General features: G+C 38.5%; 1 protein-coding gene across 13 annotated transcripts in view; it reads left to right on the top strand.

Moving 5' to 3' along the window:
• Nucleotides 1-24,215, top strand: part of MLLT10 (MLLT10 histone lysine methyltransferase DOT1L cofactor) — a 248,902-nt gene that overhangs the window by 32,676 nt on the left and 192,011 nt on the right. For 12 of the 13 annotated variants that reach the window (XR_014293707.1, XM_082617236.1, XM_082617240.1 and 9 more), the window contains one exon: nt 20,334-20,388. Coding sequence is in view for 11 of the 13 variants with exons in the window: in XM_082617240.1 (XP_082473366.1) it covers nt 20,334-20,388 (55 nt within the window). In the remaining 2 variants the exon portion in view is untranslated. Of the gene's footprint in view, nt 1-2,952; nt 3,446-20,333; nt 20,389-24,215 lie in introns of those variants that run through there. The other variant, XM_082617235.1, reaches the window with a different exon arrangement.

Here is a 24,215-nt window from a genome sequence, read left to right as displayed (position 1 = left end):
CTGCGCCACCAGGGAAGCCCTGGATTTCTTCTTTGACCCCTTGGTTATTTAGAGGTATATTTGGATTCCAAATATTGAGATTTTTCCATCATTTATTTCTAAATTAATTACATCATGGTCAGAGAAAATTCTTTTTATGACTTAAAATCTTTTAAATGTAAGAGATGTTTCATGGTCTGAATATGATTGGTCTTGGTAAACGTTCCCTATGTCCTTGAACAGAATATTATGCTAGTTTGTATTAGTGTTCTATAAATGTCACTTAACATCAATTTGGTGGATGGTATTTTTCTGGTTGATAGTATTGTTCAAGACTTCTATATCGTTACTGATTTTATGTTTATTGGTTCTATCAGTTATTGAGAGAGGTTTGTTGAAATCTCCAAATATAGTTGTGGAACTTCTTATAGTTGTTATTTTTACCTTATGTTTTTTGAAGCTGTTATTAGGTGAATAAATGTTTTGGATTTTTCGTATCTTCTTAATGAGTTATACCCTTTATCTTTGAGAAATGATCCTCTTTTTTGTGATAATATTATTGATTTAAAATTTTAAAATTTTAAAATTTTATTTCGTTTAATTTTTGGTTGCGTTGGGTCTTCATTGCTACGTGCAGGCTTTCTCTAGTTGTGGCTAGAGTGGGGGCTACTCTTTGTTGTGGTGTGCGGGCTTCTCATTGTGGTGGCTTCTCTTGTTGTGGAGCGCAGGTTCTAGGTACCCAGGCTTCAGTAGTTGTGGCACATGCTCAGTAGTTGTGGCTCGCAGGCTCTAGAGCGCAGGCTCAGTAGTTGTGGTGCACTGGCCCAGTTGCTCCGCAGCATGTGGGATCTTCCCGGACCAGGGCTCGAACCTGTGTCCTCTGCACAGGCAGGTGGATTCTTAACCACTGTGCCACCAGGGAAGTCCCAATATTGTTGATTTTTATTAATTCTACTTTATATGAAATTAATATAACCATTTCAACTTTCTTTGATTCTGCAGTATGTAATGTAATATGTCCTTTTTCTCTGGCTGCTTTAAAGATCTTTATTTCTGGTTGTAGGCGTTTTGATCATAATATGTTTTGGTTTACATTTTTTCATGTTTCTATTGCTTGGTGTTTATTTAAAGATTGCTTTGTTCTGGCTGTTTATAGTTTTCATCAAATGTGGAAAATGGTTGATGTTATTTTTTCAAGTATATTTTTCTGTATTATCTCCTTTGTGGCTCCATTTATAAGTGTACTTGGCTTCTTGAAGTTGTCTCAAAGTTAATCTATGCTCTATTCATTTTTTTTTTTTTTTTTTGCGGTACGTGGGCCTCTCACTGTTGCGGCCTCTCCTGTTGCGGAGCACAGGCTCCGGACGTGCAGGCTCAGCGGCCATGGCTCACGGGCCTAGCCACTCCGCGGCATGTGGGATCTTCCCGGACCAGGGCACGAACCCGTGTCTCCTGCATCGGCAGGAGGACTCTCAACCACTGTGCCACCAGGGAAGCCCCTCTATTCATTTTTTAAAAGTACTTCTTTTCTGTTTCATTTTGGTTAGTAACTATTACTTGGTTTCATGTGCTGTAAATCTCATACAGTATGTTTTTCCTCTTAGACCTTACGATTTTCATCTTTAGAAGTTCACTTTTTTTTATTTGATGTTTCTACTTAACAAGTTTAATATTTCCTCTGTCTCCTTGAACATATGAACTGTGTTCATAATAATTGTTTGAAAGGACTTGTATACTAATTCTTCTTGTCATTTCAAGATTGACATTTCAAGGTTTGAATGGTTTTTGTTTTATTATGGGGTATAATTTCCTGCTTCTGTATATGTCTTTTTTTTTTTTTTTGTCTTTTAGTTGTTGTGAATTTTATCTTTTTTTTTTTCTTTTGGAGCAGAGAAAGGTTTATTTCAGGGCCATGCAAGGAGAACAGGCAGCTCATGCTCAAAAGGCCCAAACTCCCCAGTGGCTTTCAGGGGAGCAGTTTTAAAGGCAACATTTGGGGGTGAAGGCTGTAGGATTCATGACTTTCTTCTCATTGATATGTTGTGAAGTAACAGTGTGGTGTTTTGGGAATCTTAATCATCAACTTTCTGGTCGGAACAGTCTGGGGTCTAGTGCTTGTGCTCAGCAGGTAGTCGCCCTCCTCCACCTGAGTGTGGGAGTCTCAGTTCCTGTAGAACAACTGGTCTCAGGACTTAATGAAGCTCAGGTTCTTGATGTCTCATCGCAGAAAGAATTCAGTGAGAGACAAAGTGATAGGTAAGAAGTGGATTTATTTAGAGAGAGACACACTGCACAGGCAGAGTGTGGGCCATCTCAGAAGCTGAGAAAGGCCGTGAATTTTATCTTGTTAGGTTTAGATTCTGTTTTATAAAGTATGCCTAAAAATATTTTTGGACTTTGTTCTATGACATGGTTAAGTTACTGGAAAACAGTTTGTTGCTTTTGGGTCTTGCTTTTATGTTTTGTTTGAATGGACCAGAGCTAGGTTTAGTCTAGGTTAATTTTCCCCCTCCTTCTGAGGCATGATGCTTCTTCGTACTGTGATGCAGTATGAATGAGTTGGTTTTCTATTCTGGCTTCGAGAACAGCCATTATCTGTGTCCTTGTGTGAGGTGTGGGCACTGTCACTTCTAAACGTTTGGTGGTTCTTTCCCTGGCCTAGTTCTCTCACAAGCAGGTGCTGATTAGTTACTCAACATATGGTAGGGTGAGCCTCTGTAGATCTCTTCATTTTTCTCTCTCTCTCCAGCTTTCTACTCAGTGCTGGTCTCCCTTGTGAGCTCTAGCCACCTTGGCTTCCTTGGACTCCCAGCTCCATTTCCTCAACTTGGGGAGCCCACAGGTTCTGCCTGGGTTCCTTCCACGGCTTGGAGACTCTCAAGGCAGTAAGCTGGGCAAATGTATGCTTGTGTTGTTTGTTTCTTGTCTCCCAGGGATCACTGTCTTTTGTTACTTGTCTAAAATCTTCAGTATTATTGTTTCATACATTTTGTTAGGTTTTTATTATTTCATGCAGAAGGCTAAATCTGGTCTCTTTCATTCCATCTTGACTGGAAGTGGTATTATTGTGGTTTTATTTTGTATTTTCATATTGACCAGTGATATTGAACTCATTTTAATTTGCTTATTGACCATTCATGTGTTTCTCTTGGGAAGAGTTTGTTTAAAGCTTTAGCCTTTTTCCTTCTTTCTCTCCTTGTTTTTTCTTTGTCTGTTTTTTTCTTTCTTTTTTTTTTTTTTTTGCATTGCAGAAGGTCCTTATATGTCTTAGATACCAGTCCTCTGTTAGATAAGTGTTTTGTAAGTACTTTCTCCAAGTCTGTTGTTTGCTATTTATTTTCTTAACTGTGCCTTTTGATGAGCAGAAATGTCTAAGTCTGATGAAGTCTAATTTATCAGTTTTTTCTTTTATAGTTATTGCTTACTGTGAGCTAAGACACTTTTGCCTAACCCTGAAGTCATGAAGGTAATTTCCTTTGTTTCCTCTAAAACTTTTTGTTTTTGCTAATTTATATTTAGGTCTGTGATGCATCTCAAATTAAGTTTTATAGTTTTTTTTGCATAATTGTTTCTACACCATTTTATTAAAATGTAACTTTTAAAAATATTTTATTTTTTTTTTTGGGTGCATTGGGTCTTCATTGCTGCACGTGGGCTTTTCTCTAGTTGCGACGAGTGAGGGCTTCTCTTGTTGCAGAGCACGGGCTCTAGGTGTGCGGCCTTCAGTAGTTGTGGTATGTGGGCTCAGTAGTTGTGGCTCACGGGCTCTAGAGTGCAGGCTCAGTAGTTGTGGTGCATGGGCTTAGTTGCTCTGTGACAACTAAGAGAAGATCTTTATGAACTGTATTCATAATAATTGTTTGAAAGGACTTGTATACTAATTCTTCTTGTTGTTTCAAGATTGACATTTCGTTTGACTGGTTTTTGTTTTATTATGGGGTATAATTTCCTGCTTCTGTATATGTCTTTTTTTTTCTTTTTTTGTCTTTTAGTTGTTGTGAATTTTATCTTTTTTTATTTAAAGGGATCCCACCAGTTGTGGGATCTTCCCGGACCAGGGCTCGAACCCATGACTCCTGCATTGGCAGGCGAATTCTTAACTACTGTGCCACCGGGGAAGCCCTGCACTATTTTATTGAGAAGAGTTTCTTTTCCTCAGTGGGTTGCTTTGGTGAAGCATTACATGGCTGCAGAAGTGGGTTCTGTTTCAGAAATCTTTATTCTGTTACACTGATCTGTTTGTCCTTATATCATTACCAAACTTTTGATTATTTGTCACTTTATAGAAAGTCTTGAAATCAGATTTGCAAGTCCTTCAATCTTTTTCATCTTTTTCAAGATTGCTTTGCTAAGTCCTTAGCACTTCCACAAAAAGTTTGATATTTGCTTTTGCATTTCTCTGAAAGGCTGATGAGATTATGATTGCAATTGCTTTGAATCTGTAGATCAATTTGAGGAGAATTGACATGTTGACAATGTTAGATATTCCTGTTCATTAGCATGGCATATCTCTCCATTTATTTAGGTCATCTCTGTGTTTTTCCTGAGCAGTGTTTTGTAGTTTTCAGCCTTTGGTTTTGCATGTCTTTTTTTTTTTTTTTTTTTTGAGGTACGCGGGCCTCTCTCCGTTGTGGCCTCTCCCGTTGCGGAGCACAGGCTCCGGACGCGCAGGCCCAGCGGCCATGGCCCATGGGCCCAGTCGCTCCGCGGCATGTGGGATCCTCCCAGACCGGGGCACGAACCCGTGTCCCCTGCATCGGCAGGCGGACTCTCAACCACTGCGCCACCAGGGAAGCCCCTTTTGTTTTTAAAGTTATTTTTATTTTGAAATATTTCATGTTATTTGATATTATTGGAGGGAGTATCTTAAAGAATTCAATTTTCAGTTATTCTTAGTATATGGAAATAGAATTATGTGTATTGATTTGTGTCTTAACAACCTTAACTCACGTTAGTTCTACGAGTTTTTTTGTAGACAACTTAATTCGATTTTTCTAATAGTGATCCCGTTATAAGGCTCTTTCCAATTTGTATTTTTATTTTCTTCCCTTATCGCATGCATTTAGGTCTTGGTCCCATTCTTTGGGGAAAGCATTCAGTTTTATGCCATTAATTATGTGAGCTGTAGACTTTTATTGATGATCATTATCAGGTTGTTTTAAAATACAGGTTTTATTATTGCTTAAGTATGGCAGGGAAGGCTAACAGATCAGGAGATGATTGCCGTTGAAAAGATAATTCGTTATACTCACAGATTCCCCGGAGGAGGACGGGTATACCACAGCCTAGGAAGACACATGGGGAAGCACCCTAATTAGGATGCAGGAGGTGTGAACGGGGAAAAAGTAAAGGCAAGAGCCTTTATTTTGGTTTCTGTGGGAAGAAATAGTCAAGGACTCGTAATCAGGTTTAGGATTGTCTAGTTTGAATAATATCAAGGGCTTTGGGGTATGGGGCCTGCCCCTAGTTGTCTGGTACCTGGCCCTGGGGTGATTAGGGCCGGGGAATATAGTAGCCAGTGTAAAATAGATAGAGATGGTTGGGGGTATGAGCTTTGAGTTGGTTGGTTTGCATATGAAAGCAAGCTGGGGAGTTGTTTGCTATCTCCAGGAATTAGCTAGCCTTGGGAGGGACAGCCCTCCAGGGTCAGCAAGGCCTCAAAGTATTAAAAATACAGAATGAAAAGGTATGATTAACAGGTTGAGTAGGATCTCTTCTCTTCCTAGTTTTGTGACAGTTTATGACATGAATGGATGTTGTTTTGTCAAATACCTTTTCTGCATCTGTTGAGATGATTATGTGATGTTTTTGCAGAATTAATATGATGAATTTCATTGTTTTATTTTCGTATGTTATATCAACCTTGTATTCCTGGGATAAACTCTGCTTGGTCATGGTGTATTATTCTTTTTTTATATTGCAGGATTTACATTGCTAGTATTTTTATTAAATATTTTTGCGTCTGTGTACTTCAGAGATGTTAGTCTGTAATTTTTTTTTGTAGTTTCTTTTTAGGTTTTGGTAGTAGTGGTATATTCATTAGTATTTTTTGTGCTGAACTTAGAAAATGATTTCAGAAGTAGTCTATTTTCTAGAAGTGCTTGTGTGAGATTGATTCTATTTTCTCCTTGGTGTTTGATGGAATTTACCAGTGAAAAAGTAAATTGGGGAAGGATTTTGATGATGGATTCAACTTAAGGGCTCTTCAGATTTTGTTTCACCTTGTCAATTTTGGTAAATTGTATTTTTCAAGGCATTTTTCCATTTCATCTAAGTTGTTGAATTGGTTAGTGTAAAGTTAATAATCTTTGGTTTTTTAGTATCTGTGGGTTCTATAGTGATAATTCCTCCTTTATTCCTGATATTGGTAATTTTTGTGTATGTTTTACATTAGTTTAGCTAGTAGTTTATCAACTTTGTTTATCTTTCCAAAGGACAGTCTTTGATTTTAAATTTTCTCTAGTGTTTCTATCTCATTTTTTTCTACTCTTTACTATTTACTTCTTCTCACTTTGGGTTAGTTTGCACCTTTGTAGATTCTTTAGGTGAAATCTTAGGTTATTAATTAATTTTATAGCTTTTTCCCCTAGCATGGTCAGGGAACATACTTTGTAAGATTTCTTTCTCTCTTTCTTTTTTAAATTTTATTTTTGGCTGTATTAGGTCTTGGCTGCTGCTCGTGGGCTTTGTTGAGGTGTGTGGGCTTCTCATTGCAGTGGCTTCTCTTGTTGCGGAGCATGGGCTCTAGGCCCGTGGGTTTCAGTAGTTTCAGCTTGCGGGCTCAGTATTTGTGGCTCGTAGTCTCTAGAGCGCAGGCTCAGTAGTTGTGGCGCACGGGCTCAGTTGCTCCATGGCACGTGGGATCTTCCCAGACTAGGGCTGGAACCCGTGGCCCTTGCATTGCAGGCGGATTCTTAACCACTGGGCCACCAGGGAAGTTGCCTTCATATGATTTCATTCCTTTTAATTCATTGTGTCTTATTTTGTGGTGAATGTACCATAGTCACCTGAAAGGAATGTGTACAGTGGTTTTAGTATTGCTCAGATTATTGATTTTTTTTTGGGGGGGTGTCTAATTTTGTCAGTTACTGAGAGGTGTTAAAATATCTTACTGTGTTTGTGGAATTGTGTACTTGTGTTGGTTTTTGTTATATGTGTATTTTGAAGTGTTGTTATTAAGTACACATTTATGATTATTATGGCTCATTATTTGACATTTTTCATTATGAAATGTCCCCATTTATCATCACTAATTTTCTAGGTCTTGAAATCTCTTTTGTTTGTGATACTAAGTATAGCTACTCACCATCTTATACTTTCAATTTGTATGGTATATCTTTTTTTATCCATTTATTTTCGACCTGTTTGTGTCTCATTTAGAGCATGTCTCTTACAGATGACACATTGTATAATTGGGTTTCACTTTTATATCTGTGCCAACACACTCTGCCTTTTAACTAGTCTCTTAAGTTTAGTCTCTTCACATTTAATGTAAATATGTGATTGGGTTTCCATCTACCATTTTATGAAGTTATTTTCTGTTTGTCTCATTTTTTTTCTTTTTAATATATTTGAAACTTACTTTTTTTTAAATTAATTAATTTTTTGGGGGAGGCTGCGTTGGGTCTTTGTTGCTGCACACGGGCTTTCTCTAGTTGTGGTGAGCAGGGGCTACTCTTCATTGCAGTACGTGGACTTCTCATTGCGGTGGCCTCTCTTGTTGTGGAGCATGGGCTCTAGGTGCGTGGGCTCAGTAGTTGTGGCTTGCGGGCTGTAGAGAGCAGGCTCAGTAGTTGTGGCGCACGGGCTTAGTAGCTACACGGCATGTGGAATCTTCCCACACCAGGGCTTTGAACCTGTGTCCCCTGCATTGGCAGGCGGATTCTTTTTAACTACTGAGCCACCAGGGCAGTCCCCCTAAGTTACTTAAAAAAAATGGTTTTAATGATATAAAATTCACATATCATACAGTTCAGCCATTTAAAGTGTACAATTCAGTAGTTTTCACTATATTGACAGAATTGTGCAGCTATTGCCATTATCAATTTTAGAACATTTTTATCACTTCAAAAAGAAGCTGCTTTGTTCATTAGCAGCCACTCCTCATTATCAAACCTCTCCAACTCCTGGCAACCAGTAATCTAATCTCTGTCTCTGTTCTGGACATTTTACATAGATGGAGTCATACACTGTGTGGTGACTTTGTGTGAGTGACTTTTTTCTTTTAGCAAAATGTTTTTAAGGTTCAGTCATGTTTTAGCATGTATTAGAACTTTATTCCTTTTTTTGTTGAATAACATTCCATTGTCCGGATCTGGCACATTTTAGTTGTTCACTCATTAGTTGATCGGCATTTAGATTTTATCTATATTTTAGCTATTCTGAATAATGCTGTTTTGAACATTTCCATAAATGTTTTTGTGTAGATGTATGGTTTCATTTCTTTTGGGTGTGGAATTTTTGACCCATGTGGTAACTGTGTTTAACTTTTTGAGGAACTGCCAAAGCAGCCACACCATTTTAAACTCATCAGCGATACATGAGGGTTCTGATTTCTCCACATTCTTGCCAACAGGATTTGTTTATCTTTTGATTTTAGCCATCCTCGTGGTATCTCATTGTGTTGTTGATTTGTATTTCCTTTTTTTAAAAAATAAATTTATTCATTTTAATTATTTCCTTTTGGCTGCGTTGGGTCTTCGTTGCTGCGCATGGGCTTTCTCTAGTTGTGGCGAGTGGGGGCTACTCTTCGTTGCGGTGCACGGGCTTCTCATTGCAGCGTCTTCTCTTGTTGTGGAGCACGGGCTCTAGGCGCGCGGGCTTCAATAGTTGTGGCACATAGGCTCTAGAGCGCAGATTCAGCAGTTGTGGCGCACGGGCCTAGTTGCTCCACAGCATGTGGGATCTTCCTGGACCAGGGCTCGAACCCGTGTCTCCTGCATTGGCAGGCGGATTCTTAACCACTGCACCACCAGGGAAGCCTGATTTGTATTTCTTTAATGAATGTTAGACATCTTTTCATGGGCTTGTTTTGGTCATTTATGTGTTTTCTTTGGAGAAATGACTATTCAGATCCTTGCCCCAGTTTTTAATTAAGATATTTATCTTTTTTTTTAAACATGCCTTTTTTTTTTTTAAAGGTTTTATTTATTTTTTTTGGCCATGCCTTGCAACATGTGGGATCTTAGTTCCTCAACCAGGGATCAAACCCGAGCCCCCTGCAGTGGAAGCATGGGGTCTTAACCACTGGACCACTAGGGAAGTCTCTATATATCTTTTTATTATTGAGTTATAGAGCTCTTTATATGTTCTGGGTATAAGTCCCTTATCAGATATATATCTTGTAAGTATTTTATTCTATGGGGTTTTTTACTTGATGGTATCATTTTCAGAACAAAAGGTTTTAGGTTTGGAAAATTCCAATTTATCTATTATTTCTCTTGTTGCCTCTGCTTTTGGTGTTGTATCTAAGAAACCATTATCCAACCCTGAGTCATGAAGAATTTACTCCAGTTTCATTCTAAGAGTTTTATAGTGTTAGCTCTTACATTTAAGTATATGATCCATTTTGATTACTTTTATATATCATATGAATAAGGGGTCCAACTTAATTTTTTGCGTGCAGAGAATTTTCAATGTATCAGTTTTATAGAGCTGTTTCTGTTTGCATTAGTTTCTTAGTGTTTCTCTAGCAATTTCAGTATATTTCCTTACCTTTTTTACAGTCTATTTAGCATACCCACTTATAGTTAATATTGTATCACTTCTTGTAAAGTGTAGAAATCTTGTAACTGCAGAGATTCTTTTACATCACATCACCTCTGTCCATTGTTACTTATGCTATTGTCTATTGTCATATGTATTAGAGCTACATATATTATAAACCCCAGAAGACAGTATTACAATTTTTGCTTTCAGTAATCATATATATTTTTAAGAATTTAAGAACTAAAAGTCTTTTATATTGGGTTGGCCAAAAAGTTTGTTCGGGTTTTTCCATAAGCTCTTACGAAAAAACCCAAACGAACTTTTTGCCCAACACAGTATTTACCCAGATATTTACCATTTATGGTGTTCTTCTTTGCCTCCTGAAGATTTGTGTTTTTCATCTAGTACCATTTCCCTTTATTCCGAAGAATTTCTTTTAGCCTTTATTGTAGTCCATATCATCTGGTGATGAATTCTGTTTGCTCTTTCTTACCTAAAAACGTCTGTTTCACCTTCATTTTGAAGGATATATTAGTTAGATACAGAATTCTGGATTGACAGTTCTTTTTCTTCAAGCACTTTAGAGATGTTTGTTTTACTGTTTTGACTTCCATAGTTTATGAGAGATCAGCTATTAATTCAATCACTGTTTCCCTGTCTTTGGTGTGTCATTTTCTTTTGGCTGCCTCTTGAAGACTTTTGTTTGCTTTTCATGAAGCAGTTTGGCTTGTTTGGGATTCACTGTGCTTCTGGAAGCCATAAATTTGTCTTCAAATAGAGGAAATTTTCATCCATTATTTTTTCAAAATTTTCTTTACTGCTATATTCTCATATTCATATTCTCTCCCTCACCTCCTCCTCCTCTTCCAGGCCTTCAGTTATACGTGGTGGCTTCCTGATACTGTTCAATAGGTCCCTGAAGCTCTGTTCATTTTTTTCACCGTTTTCTCTTTTTCAGATAGATCCTATCTATTGATGTGGCTTCAAGCTCACTGACTCTTTCCTTTGTCATCTTGATTCTGTTGTTAAGCCCATCCAATGAATTTTTCACTTCATGTATTATATTTTTAAATTTAAGAATTTTTGTTTAGTTCTTTTTTGTTTTTAAAGATTTATTTATTATTTATTTTCTTTATTTTTGGCTGTATCGGGTCTTATTTGCAGCACGCAGGATCTTTGTTGAGGCATGTGGGATCTTTTGTTGCAGCATGTGGGCTTCTCTCTAGTTGTGGCGTGTGGGTTTTCTCTTCTCTAGTTGTGTCATGCAGGCTCCAGGGCATGGGGGCTCTGTAGTTGTCGTGAGTGGGTTCCAGAGCACATGGGCTCTGTAGTTTGTGGCACGCCGACTCTAGTTGAGGCGTGTGAGCTCAGTAGTTGTGGTGCGCGGGCTAAGTTGCCCCGCGGCATGTGAGTTTCCTGACCAGGGATCGAACCCGCATCCGCTGCATTGGAAGGTGGATTCTTTAACACTGGACCACCAGGGAATTCCCTGTTTAGTTCTTTTCTTTTTGTTTTAATATTTATTTATTGATTGATTGCTGCATTGGGTCTTCGTTGCTGTGCATGGGTTTTCTCTAGTTGCGGCGAGCGGGGGCTGCTCTTCGTTGTGGTGCGCAGGCTTCTCATTGCAGTGGCTTCTCGTTGCAGAGCATGGGCTCTAGGTGCGTGGGCTTCAGTAGCTGTGGCACGCGGGCTCGGTAGTTGTGGCTCATGGTCTCTAGAGCGCAGGCTCAGTAGTTGTGGTGCACTGGCCCAGTTGCTCTGCAGCATGTGGGATCTTCCCGGCCCAGGGCTCAAACCCGTGTCCCCTGCATTGGCAGGTGGATTCTTAACCACTGTGCCACTAGGGCAGTCCACTCAGCAATTTTTGAAATAGAAATTAATTTTATGATGGATTTAAAAATATTTGGTGTTTTCAGTTTATTGCAGTTTTTATCTCTGTTAGCATTAAGTGATTTCATCTTTGGCCAGCAGGAGCCTCTTTAGGTTGGACCATAGGTCCTTTTGACATGACTAAAGCAGTCTTTTATAGCTTCCTTGCTATTTGATAGAACAAGGTATTCAGGGCATATTTGACCTAGACCTGGAATCATCCACTTCTTTCAGTAGTTCTGGTTCCTTTGGGAAATGCTGTTTGGAGACCCCAGCCTGGTTGCTCTGGGTGCTTATTTCTACTCTGGTAGTCATGAGTCTTTCTAAAACACAAGAAAAAATAGGTTAATTAATATGTATTTTTATCTTTTGCCTAAAAGAAGAAGTAATGATGATAAATGTTTTATCCTACACATACTTTTTTAATGCCACAATTACATCTTTTATATAATACGAGGAAGATCAAACTTAAAGTTTGAATTTATTCTTCTTATTTAGCCTATACTTTTTTAAAAAAATAATTATTATCTTGCTGCTTTCTGTAATACAGTGGTGTTCGAAGTCTGAGTAAACCAGTATAGCTGAATGGCTTGTTAATAGCCACAGCCTCCTAAAAGTCACTATTTTGTGTGAACTTGATTTAGTGAAGTATGCTGAGTTTTATACTTTGGAAAAGAATCTAATGTAAAGTAGAAAAAGTATTTGGAAATTGATGCCTGCGTTATAAAGATGGAAAGTAGATGCATGCTTTCTTACTATACTACGTGATGTAAAAAAGAAGGAACCACCTTATATAACTTCCGCTTGTTTGGACCATTTCAATTAAAACGTTTTTCCCCCCACTTTGTTAAAATGTGAGATCTTGGAATCCAAAAAATAAAACAAATGAATGTATATAACAAAACATAGGGACTTCCCTGGTAGTCCAGTGGCTAAGACATCGCACTCCCAGCGCACGGGGCCTGGTTCGATCCCTAGTCAGGAAATTAGAAGCCACGTGCCACAACTAAAGATCCCGCATGCCTCAGTGAAGATCCTGCGTCTGGCAACTAAGACCCGATGCAGCCAAATAAATAAATAAATAGTAAAATAATATAGAAACAAACAAAACAGAAACAGACTCACAGATACCAAGAACAAGCAAGTGTTTACCGGTGGGGAAGGAAGGAGCGGGGGAGGGGCAAGGCAGGGGATTAAGAGATACAAACTACTATGTATAAAATAGAAAAAAAATGTAAGATCTTCAATGTGTGCTTTTTTTTTTTTTTTTTTTTTTGGTCTCCTTATAATCTGTGTACCCTCTTACAGGATTTACTTGTGCATTTTAACAGTACCTCTCACTTATTAGATAAGAATGCATCCGTGGAACTTTAATAGTAACATGTATAGCTGCAGCCTGCCCTGTGAAACTTTTCAGGTTGGATTAGTTTACTGTAGGGTCTGGAATCTCTGTTGTCCAGAACCTGATTCTTTTTTCCTGAGCTTAGGGTATAGCCTCTAATTATAACTTAACCTTCTTTTTCTGTAATTATTTCTTTCTCTCAAGTCTTCTATATATCTATTTTTACCTTTAGTAAAAGACTAAAGGTAAAGACATAGTAATAGTATTTTACTTATTAGCATGTAGTTTTCTTTTAGAATTTTCTTCTCTGCATTTTATAACTCATTTAAAATCTTTGGAATATAGCATTAGTTCCCTCATTGTTATACAGTTGGACTTATAATAAAAACTTTATACTCATAAACAGTGATATAAAATATTTCTGTACACATATCTTTTCATGTCTTGAAATTAAAGTGTGTAAGTGATATAAAGATGACACAGTACTTAATAATTGCCATTTCTATCATATTTCCTTTGGCTCTCTAGAAGTGAAGTAATTGAATCAGTATTTTTCTTTTTTTATAATGAATGATACTATTGTCTTTATTGTAAATTTCATATAGTGCATTGATTCTCACAGAATGCTTTCATTGATTTAAAAAATATTTTTTTAAAATTTATTTATTTGGCTGCATCGGGACTTAGTTGTGACACGCGAGATCTTTGTTGCGGTGCGCGGGCTTCTCTCTAGTTGTGGCGTGCAGGCTTCTTTCTAGTTGTGGTGTGTAAACTCCAGAGTGCGCGGGCTCAGTAGTTGTGGTGCATGGGCTTAGTTGCCCCGTGGCATGTGGGATCTTAGTTCCTTGACCAGAGATCGAACCCACATCCTCTGCATTGGAAGGCGGATTCTTAACCACTGGACCACCAGGAAACTCCTATTTGTAGACTTTAAGGATGGCCATTCTGACCAGTGTGAGGTGATACCTCATTGTAGTTTTGATTTGCATTTCTCTAATAATTAGCGATGTTGAGCATCTTTTCATGTGCCTGTTGGCCGTCTGCATTTCCTCTTTGGAAAAATGTCTGTTCAGTTCTTCTGCCCCCACCTTTTTAAAATTAATTAATTCATTTATTTTTGCCTGCATTGGGTCTTTGTTGCTGTGCGCTAGCTTTTGCTAGTTGTGGCGAGCGGGAGCGACTCTTCATTGCGGTGTGCGGGCTTCTCATTGTGGTGGCTTCTCTTGTAGCGGAGCACAGGCTGTAGGCACGTGGGCTTCAGTAGTTGTGGCATGCGGGCTCGGTAGTTGCGGTTCGCGGGCTCTAGAGCGCAGGCTCAGTAGTTGTGGCTCACGGGCTTAGTTGCTCCGCGGCATGTGGGATCTTCCGGGACCAGGGCTCAAACCTGTGTCCCCTGCATTGGCAGGCAGATTCCTATCCACTGTGCCACCAGGGAAGTCCCCTTCTGCCCATTTTTCAATTGGGTGGTTTTTTGATGTTGAGTTGCATGAGCTGTTTATATATGTTGGGTATTAACCCCTTATCAGTCACATCGTTTGTAAATATTTCTCCCATTCAGCAGGTTGTCTTTTGTTTTGTCTATGGTTTCCTCTGATGTGCAAAAGCTTTTAACTTTAATTAGGTCTTATTTGTTTATTTTTGCTTTTGTTTCCTTTGTTTTAGGACACAGATTAAAAAAAATTGGTGTGATTTATGTCAAAGAATGTTCTGCCTGTTTTACTCTAGGAATTTTATAGTATCTTGCCTTAAATTTAGGTCTTTAATCCATTTTGAGTTTATTTTTGTATATGGTGTTATAGAATGTTCTAATTTTATTCTTTTATATGTAGCTGTCCTGTGTTACCAGCACCTTTTGTTGAAGAGACTGTCTTTTCTCCATTGTGTATTCTTGCCTCCTTTGTCATAGATTGACTATAGGTATGTGGGTTTATTTCTGGGCTCTCTATTCTGTTCCATTGACCTATGTGTCTGTTTTTTTTTTTATTTTTTGCCGGTACCATACTGTTTTGTAGCTTCATAGTACAGTCTGAAGTGAGGGAGTGGGATTCCTCCAGCTCTGTTCTTCTTTGTCAAGATTGTTTTGTCTATTCGGGGTCTTTTATGTTTTCATAGAAATTAAAAAATCATCTGTTCTAGTTTTGTGAAAAATGCCATTACTCATTTGGTAGGGATTTCATTGAGCCTGTAGATTGCCTTGGGTAGTATGGTCATTTGAACAATATTAATTCTTCCAATCCAAGAACATCTTTCCATCTGATTGTGTCATCTTCAGTTTCTTTCATCAGTGTCTTATAGTTTTCTGAGTACAGGTCTTTTACCTCCTAGGTATTTTATTCCTTTTGATGCAGTGGTAAATGGGATTGTTTCCTTAATTTCTCTTTTTGATAGTTTGTTGTTAGTGTATAGAAATGTAACAGATTTCTGTATATTAGTTTTTTTTTTTTTTTGGCTGCATTGGGTCTTTATTGCTGTGCGAGGGCTTTCTCTAGTTACAGCTAGTGGGGGCTACTCTTTGTTGTGGTGAGCAGGCTTCTCATTGCGGTGGCTTCTCATTGCGGTGGCTTCTCGTTGCAGAGCACAGGCTCTAGGTGTGCAGGCTTCAGTAGTTGTGGCATGTGAGCTCAGTAGTTGTGGCTCACGGGCTCTAGGTCACAGGCTTAGTAGTTGTGGCATACAGGCTCAGTAGTTGTGGCACATGGGCTTAGTTGCTCCGTGGCATGTGGGATCTTCCCAGACCAGGACTCGAACCCTTGTCCCCTGCATTGGCAAGTGGATTCTTAACCACTACGCTACCAGGGAAGTTCTGTATATTAGTTTTGTTCCCTGCAACTTTACTGAATTTCATTGATGAGGTCTAGTAGTTTTCTGGTAACGTCTTCAGGATTTTCTATGTGGAGTATCATGCCATCTTCAAACAGCAAACAGTGACTTTTTACTTCTTTTGTAATTTGCACTCCTTTTCTTTCTTTTTTTGTTTTTTTCTTTGATTGCTGTGGTTAGAACTTAGAAAACAATGTTGAATAGTGAAATTGGGCATCCTTATTTTATTCCTGATCTTAGAGGAAATGTTTTCAGCTTTTCATCATTGAGTATGATGTTAGCTGTGGGTTTTTCATATATGGCCTTTATCATGTTGAGGTAGGTTTCCTCTCTGCTCACTTTCTGGGGAGCATAAACAGACGTTGAACTTTATCAAAAGCTTTTTCTCCATATATTGAGATGATCGTATGATTTTTATTCTTCAATTTGTTAATGTGTTATATAACACATTGATTAATTTGTGGATATTGAAAAACCCTTGCATCTCTTGGATAAATCCCACTTGATCATGGTGTATAATTCTTTTAATGTATTGTTGGATATGGTTTGCTACTGTTTTGTTGAGGATTTCTGTATCTATGTTCATCAGTGATAATGGCCTGCAATTTTTTTTGTGTGTGATATCTTTGTCTGGTTTTGGTATCAGGGTGATGGTGGCCTCATAGAATGACTTTGGAAGTGTTCCTTCCTCTGCTGTTTTTTTGGAATAATTTAAGAAGGATAGGTGTTAACGCTTCTTTAAATATTTGAATGTTTGGTAGAATTCACCTGTGAAGCCATCTGGTCCTAGACTTTTGTTTGTTGGGAGCTTTTATTTTTTATGTATTTTAACTTTTCTGTTTTGGCTGCACCGCATAGCTTGCGGGATCTTAGTTCCCTGACCAGGGATCGAACCCGGCCCTCAGCAGTGAAACTGCAGAGTCCTAACCACTGGACCACCAGGGAATTCCCTGTTGGGAGTTTTTAAGTTACGGATTCAGTTTCAGTACTTGGTCTGTTCATATTTTCTTTTCTTTTTTTTTTTTTTTCTGTACGCGGGCCTCTCACTGTTGCGGCCTCCCCCGTTGCGGAGCACAGGCTCCGGACGCAAAGGCTCAGCGGCCATGGCTCACGGGCCCAGCCGCTCCGCGGCATATGGCATCCTCCCAGACCGGGGCACGAACCCGTATCCCCTGCATCGGCAGGCGGACTCTCAACCACTGCGCCACCAGGGAGGCCCTGTTCATATTTTCTACTTCTTCCTGCTTCAGTCTTGGGAGACTGTACCTTTCTGAGAATTTGTCCATCTCTTCTAGGTTGTCCATTTTAGTTGTGCATAGTTGCTAGTAGTAGTTTATTTTTGTTTTGTTTTTCTATTTCTTTGTATTTCTGTCCTGTCAGTTGTAACTTCTTTGTCATTTCTCATTTTATTGATTTGATTTTTTTGGCCACACGCCACGGCATGTGGAAATTCCCTGAACAGGGATTGAACCTCTGCCCCCTGCAGTGGAGGTCTTAACCACTGAACCACCAGGGAAGTCCTCCCTTTTTTTCTTGATGAGTTTGGCTAAAGGTTTATCACTTTTATTTATCTTTTCAAAGAACCAGCTTAGTTTTATTGATCTTTTCTGTTCTTTTTTCCATTTCTATTTCATTTATTTTTGCTCGGATCCTTATTTCTTTCTTTCTTTCTACTAATGTTGGGTTTTGTTTGTTCTTCTTTCTTTAGTTGCTTTAGATGTAAAGTTAGGTTGTTTATTTGAGATTTTTTTGTTTCCTGAGGTACAAGCTTGTATTGCTATAAACTTCCCTTTTTTTGCAACTGCTTTTGCTGCATCCCATACGTTTTGGATCATCCTGTGTTTTTTTTTTTTCTTTTTTGACCACATCACGTGGCTTGCGGGATCTCAGTTCCTTGTCCACGGATTGAACCTGAGCCATGACAACGAAAGCCCGGAATCCTAACCACTAGGCCACCAGGGAACTCTCTGGATCATCATGTTTTTGTTTTCATTTGTCTCTTGGTATTTTTTGATTTTCTCTCTTGATTTCGCTAGTGACCCATCGGTTGTTTAGTAGTGTATTGTTTAGCCTCCACATGTTTGTGTTTTTCATAGTTTTTTTCTTGTAGCTGATTTCCAATCTCATAGTGTTGTAGAAGATGCTTGATATGATTTCAGTTTTCATAAAATTTACTGAGGCTTGTTTTGTGGCCTAGTATGTACGCAATCTATCCTGGAGAATGTTGCATGTGTGCTTGAAAAGAATGTGTATTCAGCTTCTTTTGGATGGAGTGCTCATATATATAGATATACATATCTCTCTATATGTATCAATTAAGTGCATCTGCTTTAATGTGTCATTTTAGGCCAGTGTTTACTTAGTGTTTTTCTGTCTGGATGATCTGGCTGTTGATGTAAGTGGGGAGTTAAAGTCCCTTACCATTATTTTATTCCTGTCAGTTTCTCATTTTATGTTCATTAGTATTTGCTTTGTATATTTAGGTGTTCGTATGTTGGGTACATATACTTTTACAATTGTTATATCCTCTTTTTGGACTTATCCCGTGATCATTATGTAGTGTTCTTTGTCTCTCATAACAGTCTTTATTTTAAAGTCTGTTTTGTCTGATACCGGTATTGCTGCTCCAGCTTTCTTTTGATTTTTCCATTTGCATGGAATACCTTTTCTACCCCCTCACTTTGAGGATGTGTGTGTCTCTAGATCTGAAGTGAGTCTGTTGTAGGCAGCATATATGTGGGTCTTGTTTTTGTATCCATTCAGCCAGCCAATGTCTTTCGGTTGGAGCATTTAGTCCATTTATATTTAAGGTAATTATCGATATGTATGTTCTTATTGCCATTTTGTTGTTATGGATTTGTTTTTGTAGGTCTTTTTTTCCCATTCTTCTTCTCTTGTTTTCTTCTCATGATTTGATGACTATCTTTTGGGTTATGGTTGGATTTCTTTTTCTTTTTTATGTGTCTATCTGTCATAGATTTTTGGCTTGCAGTTACTATGAGAATTTGGTATAGCAGTCTATATATATATATACGGGATTGTTTTAAGTTGCTGATCTCTTAATTTCAAATGCATTTAAAAAACCCTGCATTTGGGGGCTTCCCTGGTGGCGCAGTGGTTGAGAGTCCGCCTGCTGATGCAGGGGACATGGGTTCGTGCCCTGGTCCAGGAAGATCCCACATGCCGCGGAGCGGCTGGGCCCGTGAGCTATGGCCGCTGAGCCTGCGCTCTGCAACGCCACAACAGTGAGAGGCCCATGTACCACAAAAAAAAAAAAAAAAAAAGGAAAATAAAAAACCTTGCATTTATATTCTCTTCCCCTCATGATTACTGTTTTTTTTTTTAAAAAACTAATTTATTGTTGGCTGCATTGGGTCTTCATTGCTGCGCGCAGGCTTTCTCTCTAGTTGTGGCGAGTGGGGGCTACTCTTCATTGCGGTGTGCAGACTTCTCATTGCGGTGGCTCCTCTTGTTGCAGAGCATGGGCTCTAGGCACGCGGGCTTCAGTAGTTGTGGCTCGCGGGCTCTAGAGTGCAGGGTCAGTAGTTGTGGCATACGGGCTTAGTTGCTCTGTGGCATGTGGGATCTTCCCGGACCAGGGTTCAAACCCGTGTCCCCTGCATTGACGGGTGGATTCTTAACCACTGCGCCATCAGGGAAGCCCATGATTACTGTTTTTGTTATAGTTTACATCTAATTGTTTTGTGTATCCCTTAACTGCTTATTGTGGATGTAGATGATTTTTACTACTTTTGTCCTTTAACCTCCCTACCAGCTTATTGCGTGCTTATTCACTATTTTATTTTAATTTCTTGCTCATATTTTTCTTTGTAACTCATTTATATTACTATATTATATGTTTCAAACCTCTTTGGAGAGTAAGATAGGGTACAAATAATAAGTGGTCATATATGATTTCTAGGAATGTAGTCTTCATAGTAAGACAGTGCCACTGTAACTCTTTATTATTTTTACAATTATTTCAGTCCCCTTGTCAGTAGTGAAAAGAAATGGCAATACTGGCTTGGTGTTTATTTCTGGTTTTAAATTGTGGGAGTGGTAGAGAGGGATCCATAATAATTCTGAGTATCATTGTGCTGTGAATGAAAAGAGTAACTAGAATAATTAAAGCAGTTCTTTCCTTCCAAAGGCAGGTCAGCACATGTGAGATCATGCCTTCCTATTTGAATCAAAATTCTGAATTTGAGCTTGGTTCTTTATTTCAGGAGAAACCAGATCCACCTGAGTACGTAATAATCCTGGTTGATTCTACTCAGAAAGCAAAGGAGGAGAGGCACAGGGTAAAAACTGTGCCCCAATCCTATGTTGAGAGAATCTTTTTATTTTTATTAATACAAAATTAGAAAAAAAAATTGTGGCAGGAATTTAAATGTTAAGTAAAATTACTTTTTAAAAGGTGTTGTCTGTGTCTGGTACTCTGAGGAAGATCAAACGTCAAGGAGAATTACTTTGTGAGGATCTTTGTGATACACTCTTGGTGGCAACTAGTACAAATGCCACTACCATATTTTTAATAGTTTTGAAGTTACAGGGAAGATGTTATACTTTGGTAATCTGAAAAATCTCTTTGTCCCCCCCCCCTTTTTAATAGAGATGTGAACTGTGTCCTCATAAGGATGGAGCTTTAAAAAGAACAGATAATGGCGGTAAGTGCAGAGAATTCTGAGAGAAATTTTCTTGAACACTGGAGTACAGATGTATTTTAAAATATCTGGTAATTCATGTTATATCAAAGTGTTTGCTGCTCAAATATTTTTAACAGTACTGGATGTAATTTTTAATTTTTAAAAATTGAAACACAACTTTTCTACTTTCTGGACAACTTAAGTTTTGTTTTATTTTGGTGCAGAATGATCCACATACTTCTAATTAAAATCTTGATTTTTTTTTTAAATGGGTACAGTTTCTTATATTACTGTTGGGAAAATAAGCCACTTTTTTTTTCTTTGTTAGAGGTAAAAATCTGTTTTATATTCTTTTTCTCCTGTTTTGTGTATTGTTAGACAAATGATGTTTCTAATGCATGTTAATTTTAACACCCTGTGGATCCTTGTTGCTTGAATATAAACAAATTCTGACTTCTCTTAAATTTTGGTGTGCTTTCATAAGACCCCTTTTGTATTTCTAGTTTTCATTTCCATTTTTAGTTACCTTTCTTAGAGAAATCCATGTTTCTTTATAGGTCAGTACCATTCTTAAATGTGTAGACATTAATTTATTAAACTGTGGCATTTTATGAAAATTGAGTAACTGATGAAGAAACTCAAAATAGTAGAGATAAAACTAGTACTATTAGTATATACTTCCATTTTGGGAAGCCAGCTCTGAAGTATTTTTGGTATAGAATAGTTTCATGGCATGAGTAAATAAAAGGGGAAAATACAATGTTTTTGGCTAGCACTATATACATATATATAAATATTTAAATCTAATGTTTAGACTATAAGTCACATTATCCAAAATTTTAAATATTAAAAATCCTCGCTCCTACTCCTGTTCACCATTATCTGCACAGTTTCTCAGTACAGTTTCTGCCACCAAGATAGTTGCTGTTACTACTTTTTTGGATACCCAAATAAATATGAGGAAACAAAAATCTTCTGCAATTTTATACAAATGGATGAATATTATATATACTCTCTTGCATCTTAAGTTTTTCCCTGAACAGTTTATCTATTATCAGTATAGAGCTTTCTTTTTTATCATGTTATGTAATCAGCTGCCTGTTTCTCATCTTTTGCTTTTATGACTAATGCTTGTATACATGCCATTTTGCTTCTGTGCAAAGACATCTGTAGGTTTTTATTGATTCCCAACAGTGGAACTGTTGGATCAAAGAGATTTTACAATTACTTTTGGTAGGTATCCCCAAATTATTCTCTTTAGTGGTGGTACCAATTGGTGTCCCCAGCAGCACACACCTCTCATAATCCAGTAGATGAAAGTTGGTGTCTCAAACCATGCATTTTGCATTTCTCTTATTATGAGTGAATCTGAGCATCTTTTCATGTTTTTAAGAGCAATTCAACTGGTATTGTCCCTTCTGTGATCTGTTCTTTTTCTGTTTGGTTGTTGATTTTTTCCTTTTTGATTTGTTGGAGCTTTCATAGGAGTACCTCATGTATTAGGCTTTCGGGATGAGTTGGACTAGTTTTGGCCCTGTTGTTGATCTTGCTCATCTGGCTTTTTCTAATGCAGAAAGTTTTGATTTCTATTTAGTTGAATTTCTTAATCTTGTCTTTCTTGGTTTCTGTGTTTTGAACCATTAGTTAAGGCTTTCCCTACTTCAAAGCTATAAAGGAATTCTTTCATGTTTTTCCTTTAGCTTTTTTGTTTTCTTGGCCACAACGCATGGCATGTAGGATTGTTTCCCGACCAGCGAGTGAATCTGTGCCCCCTGCAGTGGAAACGCAGCGTCCTAACCACTGGACAACCAGGGAACTCCCTCCTCCACTATTTTTTGTTTTTTTAGTAAATTTATTTATTTTACTTTGTTTATTTATTTTCGGCTACGTTGGGTCTTCGTTGCTGCGTGTGGGCTTTCTCTAGCTACACCGCTACAAGTGGTGTGTGTGCTTCTCTTTGTGGTGGCTTCTCTTGTTCTGGAGCAGGGACTCTAGGAGCGCGGGCTTCAGTAGTTGTGGCACAGAGGCTCAGTAGTTGTGGCTCGCAGGCTCTAGAGCGCAGGCTCAGTAGTTGCGGCGAACGGGCTTAGTTGCTCTGTGGCATGTGGGATCTTCTTGGACCAGGGCTCAAACCTGTGTCCCCCTGCATTGGCAGGCAGATTCTTAACCACTGCGCCACCAGGGAAGCCCCTCCCTCCTTTAGTATTTTTATAGTTTCTTTCTTTCTTTTCTTTTTTTTTTTAGCAGTTAATCTTTGATACATTTGGAATGTATCCAGCAAATACAATGTGAGGTATGGTTCCAACTTAATTTTTTCCTAGATGCTAAAATGCTACCATTTGTCCCATCACCATTTATTGAACAGTTCATTTTTTCATATTGATTTGCAGTGCCATCTTTGTTATAGTCTAAATTTGATGTGTATTTTAAAAATTCTGACTAAATTGTGTTCCAAAATTATTTTGGAGCCTGGAATGCATTTTATGATAGAAATGCCAATTGTATTTCCAGACTGGTTAGCAAAACCTCACAATGTACCTGATGTATATAGTATCAATGATGCTGTTGTTTAATATCTTAATACCCGTTTTTTCATACCAGAAAATACGTTCCAAATTTTAGTTTTGTTTTTCTGGTGATCAGGATTAGGAATTTTTCAATTTAACTGTTACTTTTCTTCAATGTCAATCACTCCATAGCTCTCAGTTGTTGGAGGTGAGTGTTTTAACATAGGTTGGTGTGTGAAAGGGGGTTATTATAGGCAAAGGGAGAAGTAAATGATACAAGACACAGGTATATCAGGGATTTGCATTGTAGAGTTTGAATAGTGGGCCTTCTGAGAGGTGGAGCTGATGGTATAGGCAAGATTTTCTTTCTTTTCCCTTTCCCCTGCTCATCCTTTTCCTTTCTTCCTCCCCTCCCCTTGCCTTGGCTTGCCTTCCCTCCCTCCTTCCCCACCTTCCCCCTCCCTCTTTCTTCTCCGCCCCGGCTCCACCCTTTCATACTAAGGACTTGATCCTGTTGATTATGGGGAGCCACTGAAACTGAGGAATAACGTATGAGTTTTCTGTTTTAGAAAGATCACTGTGACAGCATTGTGGTAAATGGATTGGAAGGATATGAGACCAGACCAACTATAAAAAAGAAAGGTGGAGCTGGATCATAAGTGCATTTAACTTACTTAAAACCAGCTATATGGCCTAGCGGGTGGGGGGAGATAGAAAAAAAATAAATTATGGAGGTAATTCAGTCTGCCATTTTACTCACTGAGCTCTAGGCAAACCTATATGGAAATCCCTTGTGAATTATTGTAAAGCTTTCCCAACCATCGCTGACAAAGACATGAAGTATACTATTATTGAGGGGGCCAGGCAAGAGATGGTGTCGGCTTACTTATATTCTTGAAGAGGAAGTTTTAAAATGAGTTGAGGGGCTTCCCTGGTGGCGCAGTGGTTGAGAGTCCACCTGCCGATGCAGGGGACACGGGTTCGTGCCCTGGTCCAGGAGGATCCCACATGCCACGGAGCGGCTGGGCCCGTGAGCCATGGCCGCTGAGCCTGCGCATCTGGGAGCCTGTGCATCCGGAGCCTGTGCTCTGCAACGGAAAAGGCCACAACAGTGAGAGGCCCACGTACTGCAAAAAAAAAAAATAATAAATAAATAAAATAAAATGAGTTGAGGATCGTTGATAGATACTGTCTGACAGCACAGTTAGAAGAACTTGAATAAAGCAGGGTTGTGTATTCGAAATGATGTACAGTGTCATGCACTTTCTCTATTGGGATTTCAAGGGTTTTTTCAAGGATAGTTTTGATTATACATACTTTCTTGGGTTTTGTGCTCTGATG

This window comes from Mesoplodon mirus (assembly GCF_964341445.2).
Source record: "Mesoplodon mirus genome assembly, chromosome: 4".
In the NCBI taxonomy this organism is placed as follows: Eukaryota; Metazoa; Chordata; class Mammalia; order Artiodactyla; family Ziphiidae; genus Mesoplodon; species Mesoplodon mirus.
This window is presented reverse-complemented; position numbering and strand designations above follow the sequence as displayed.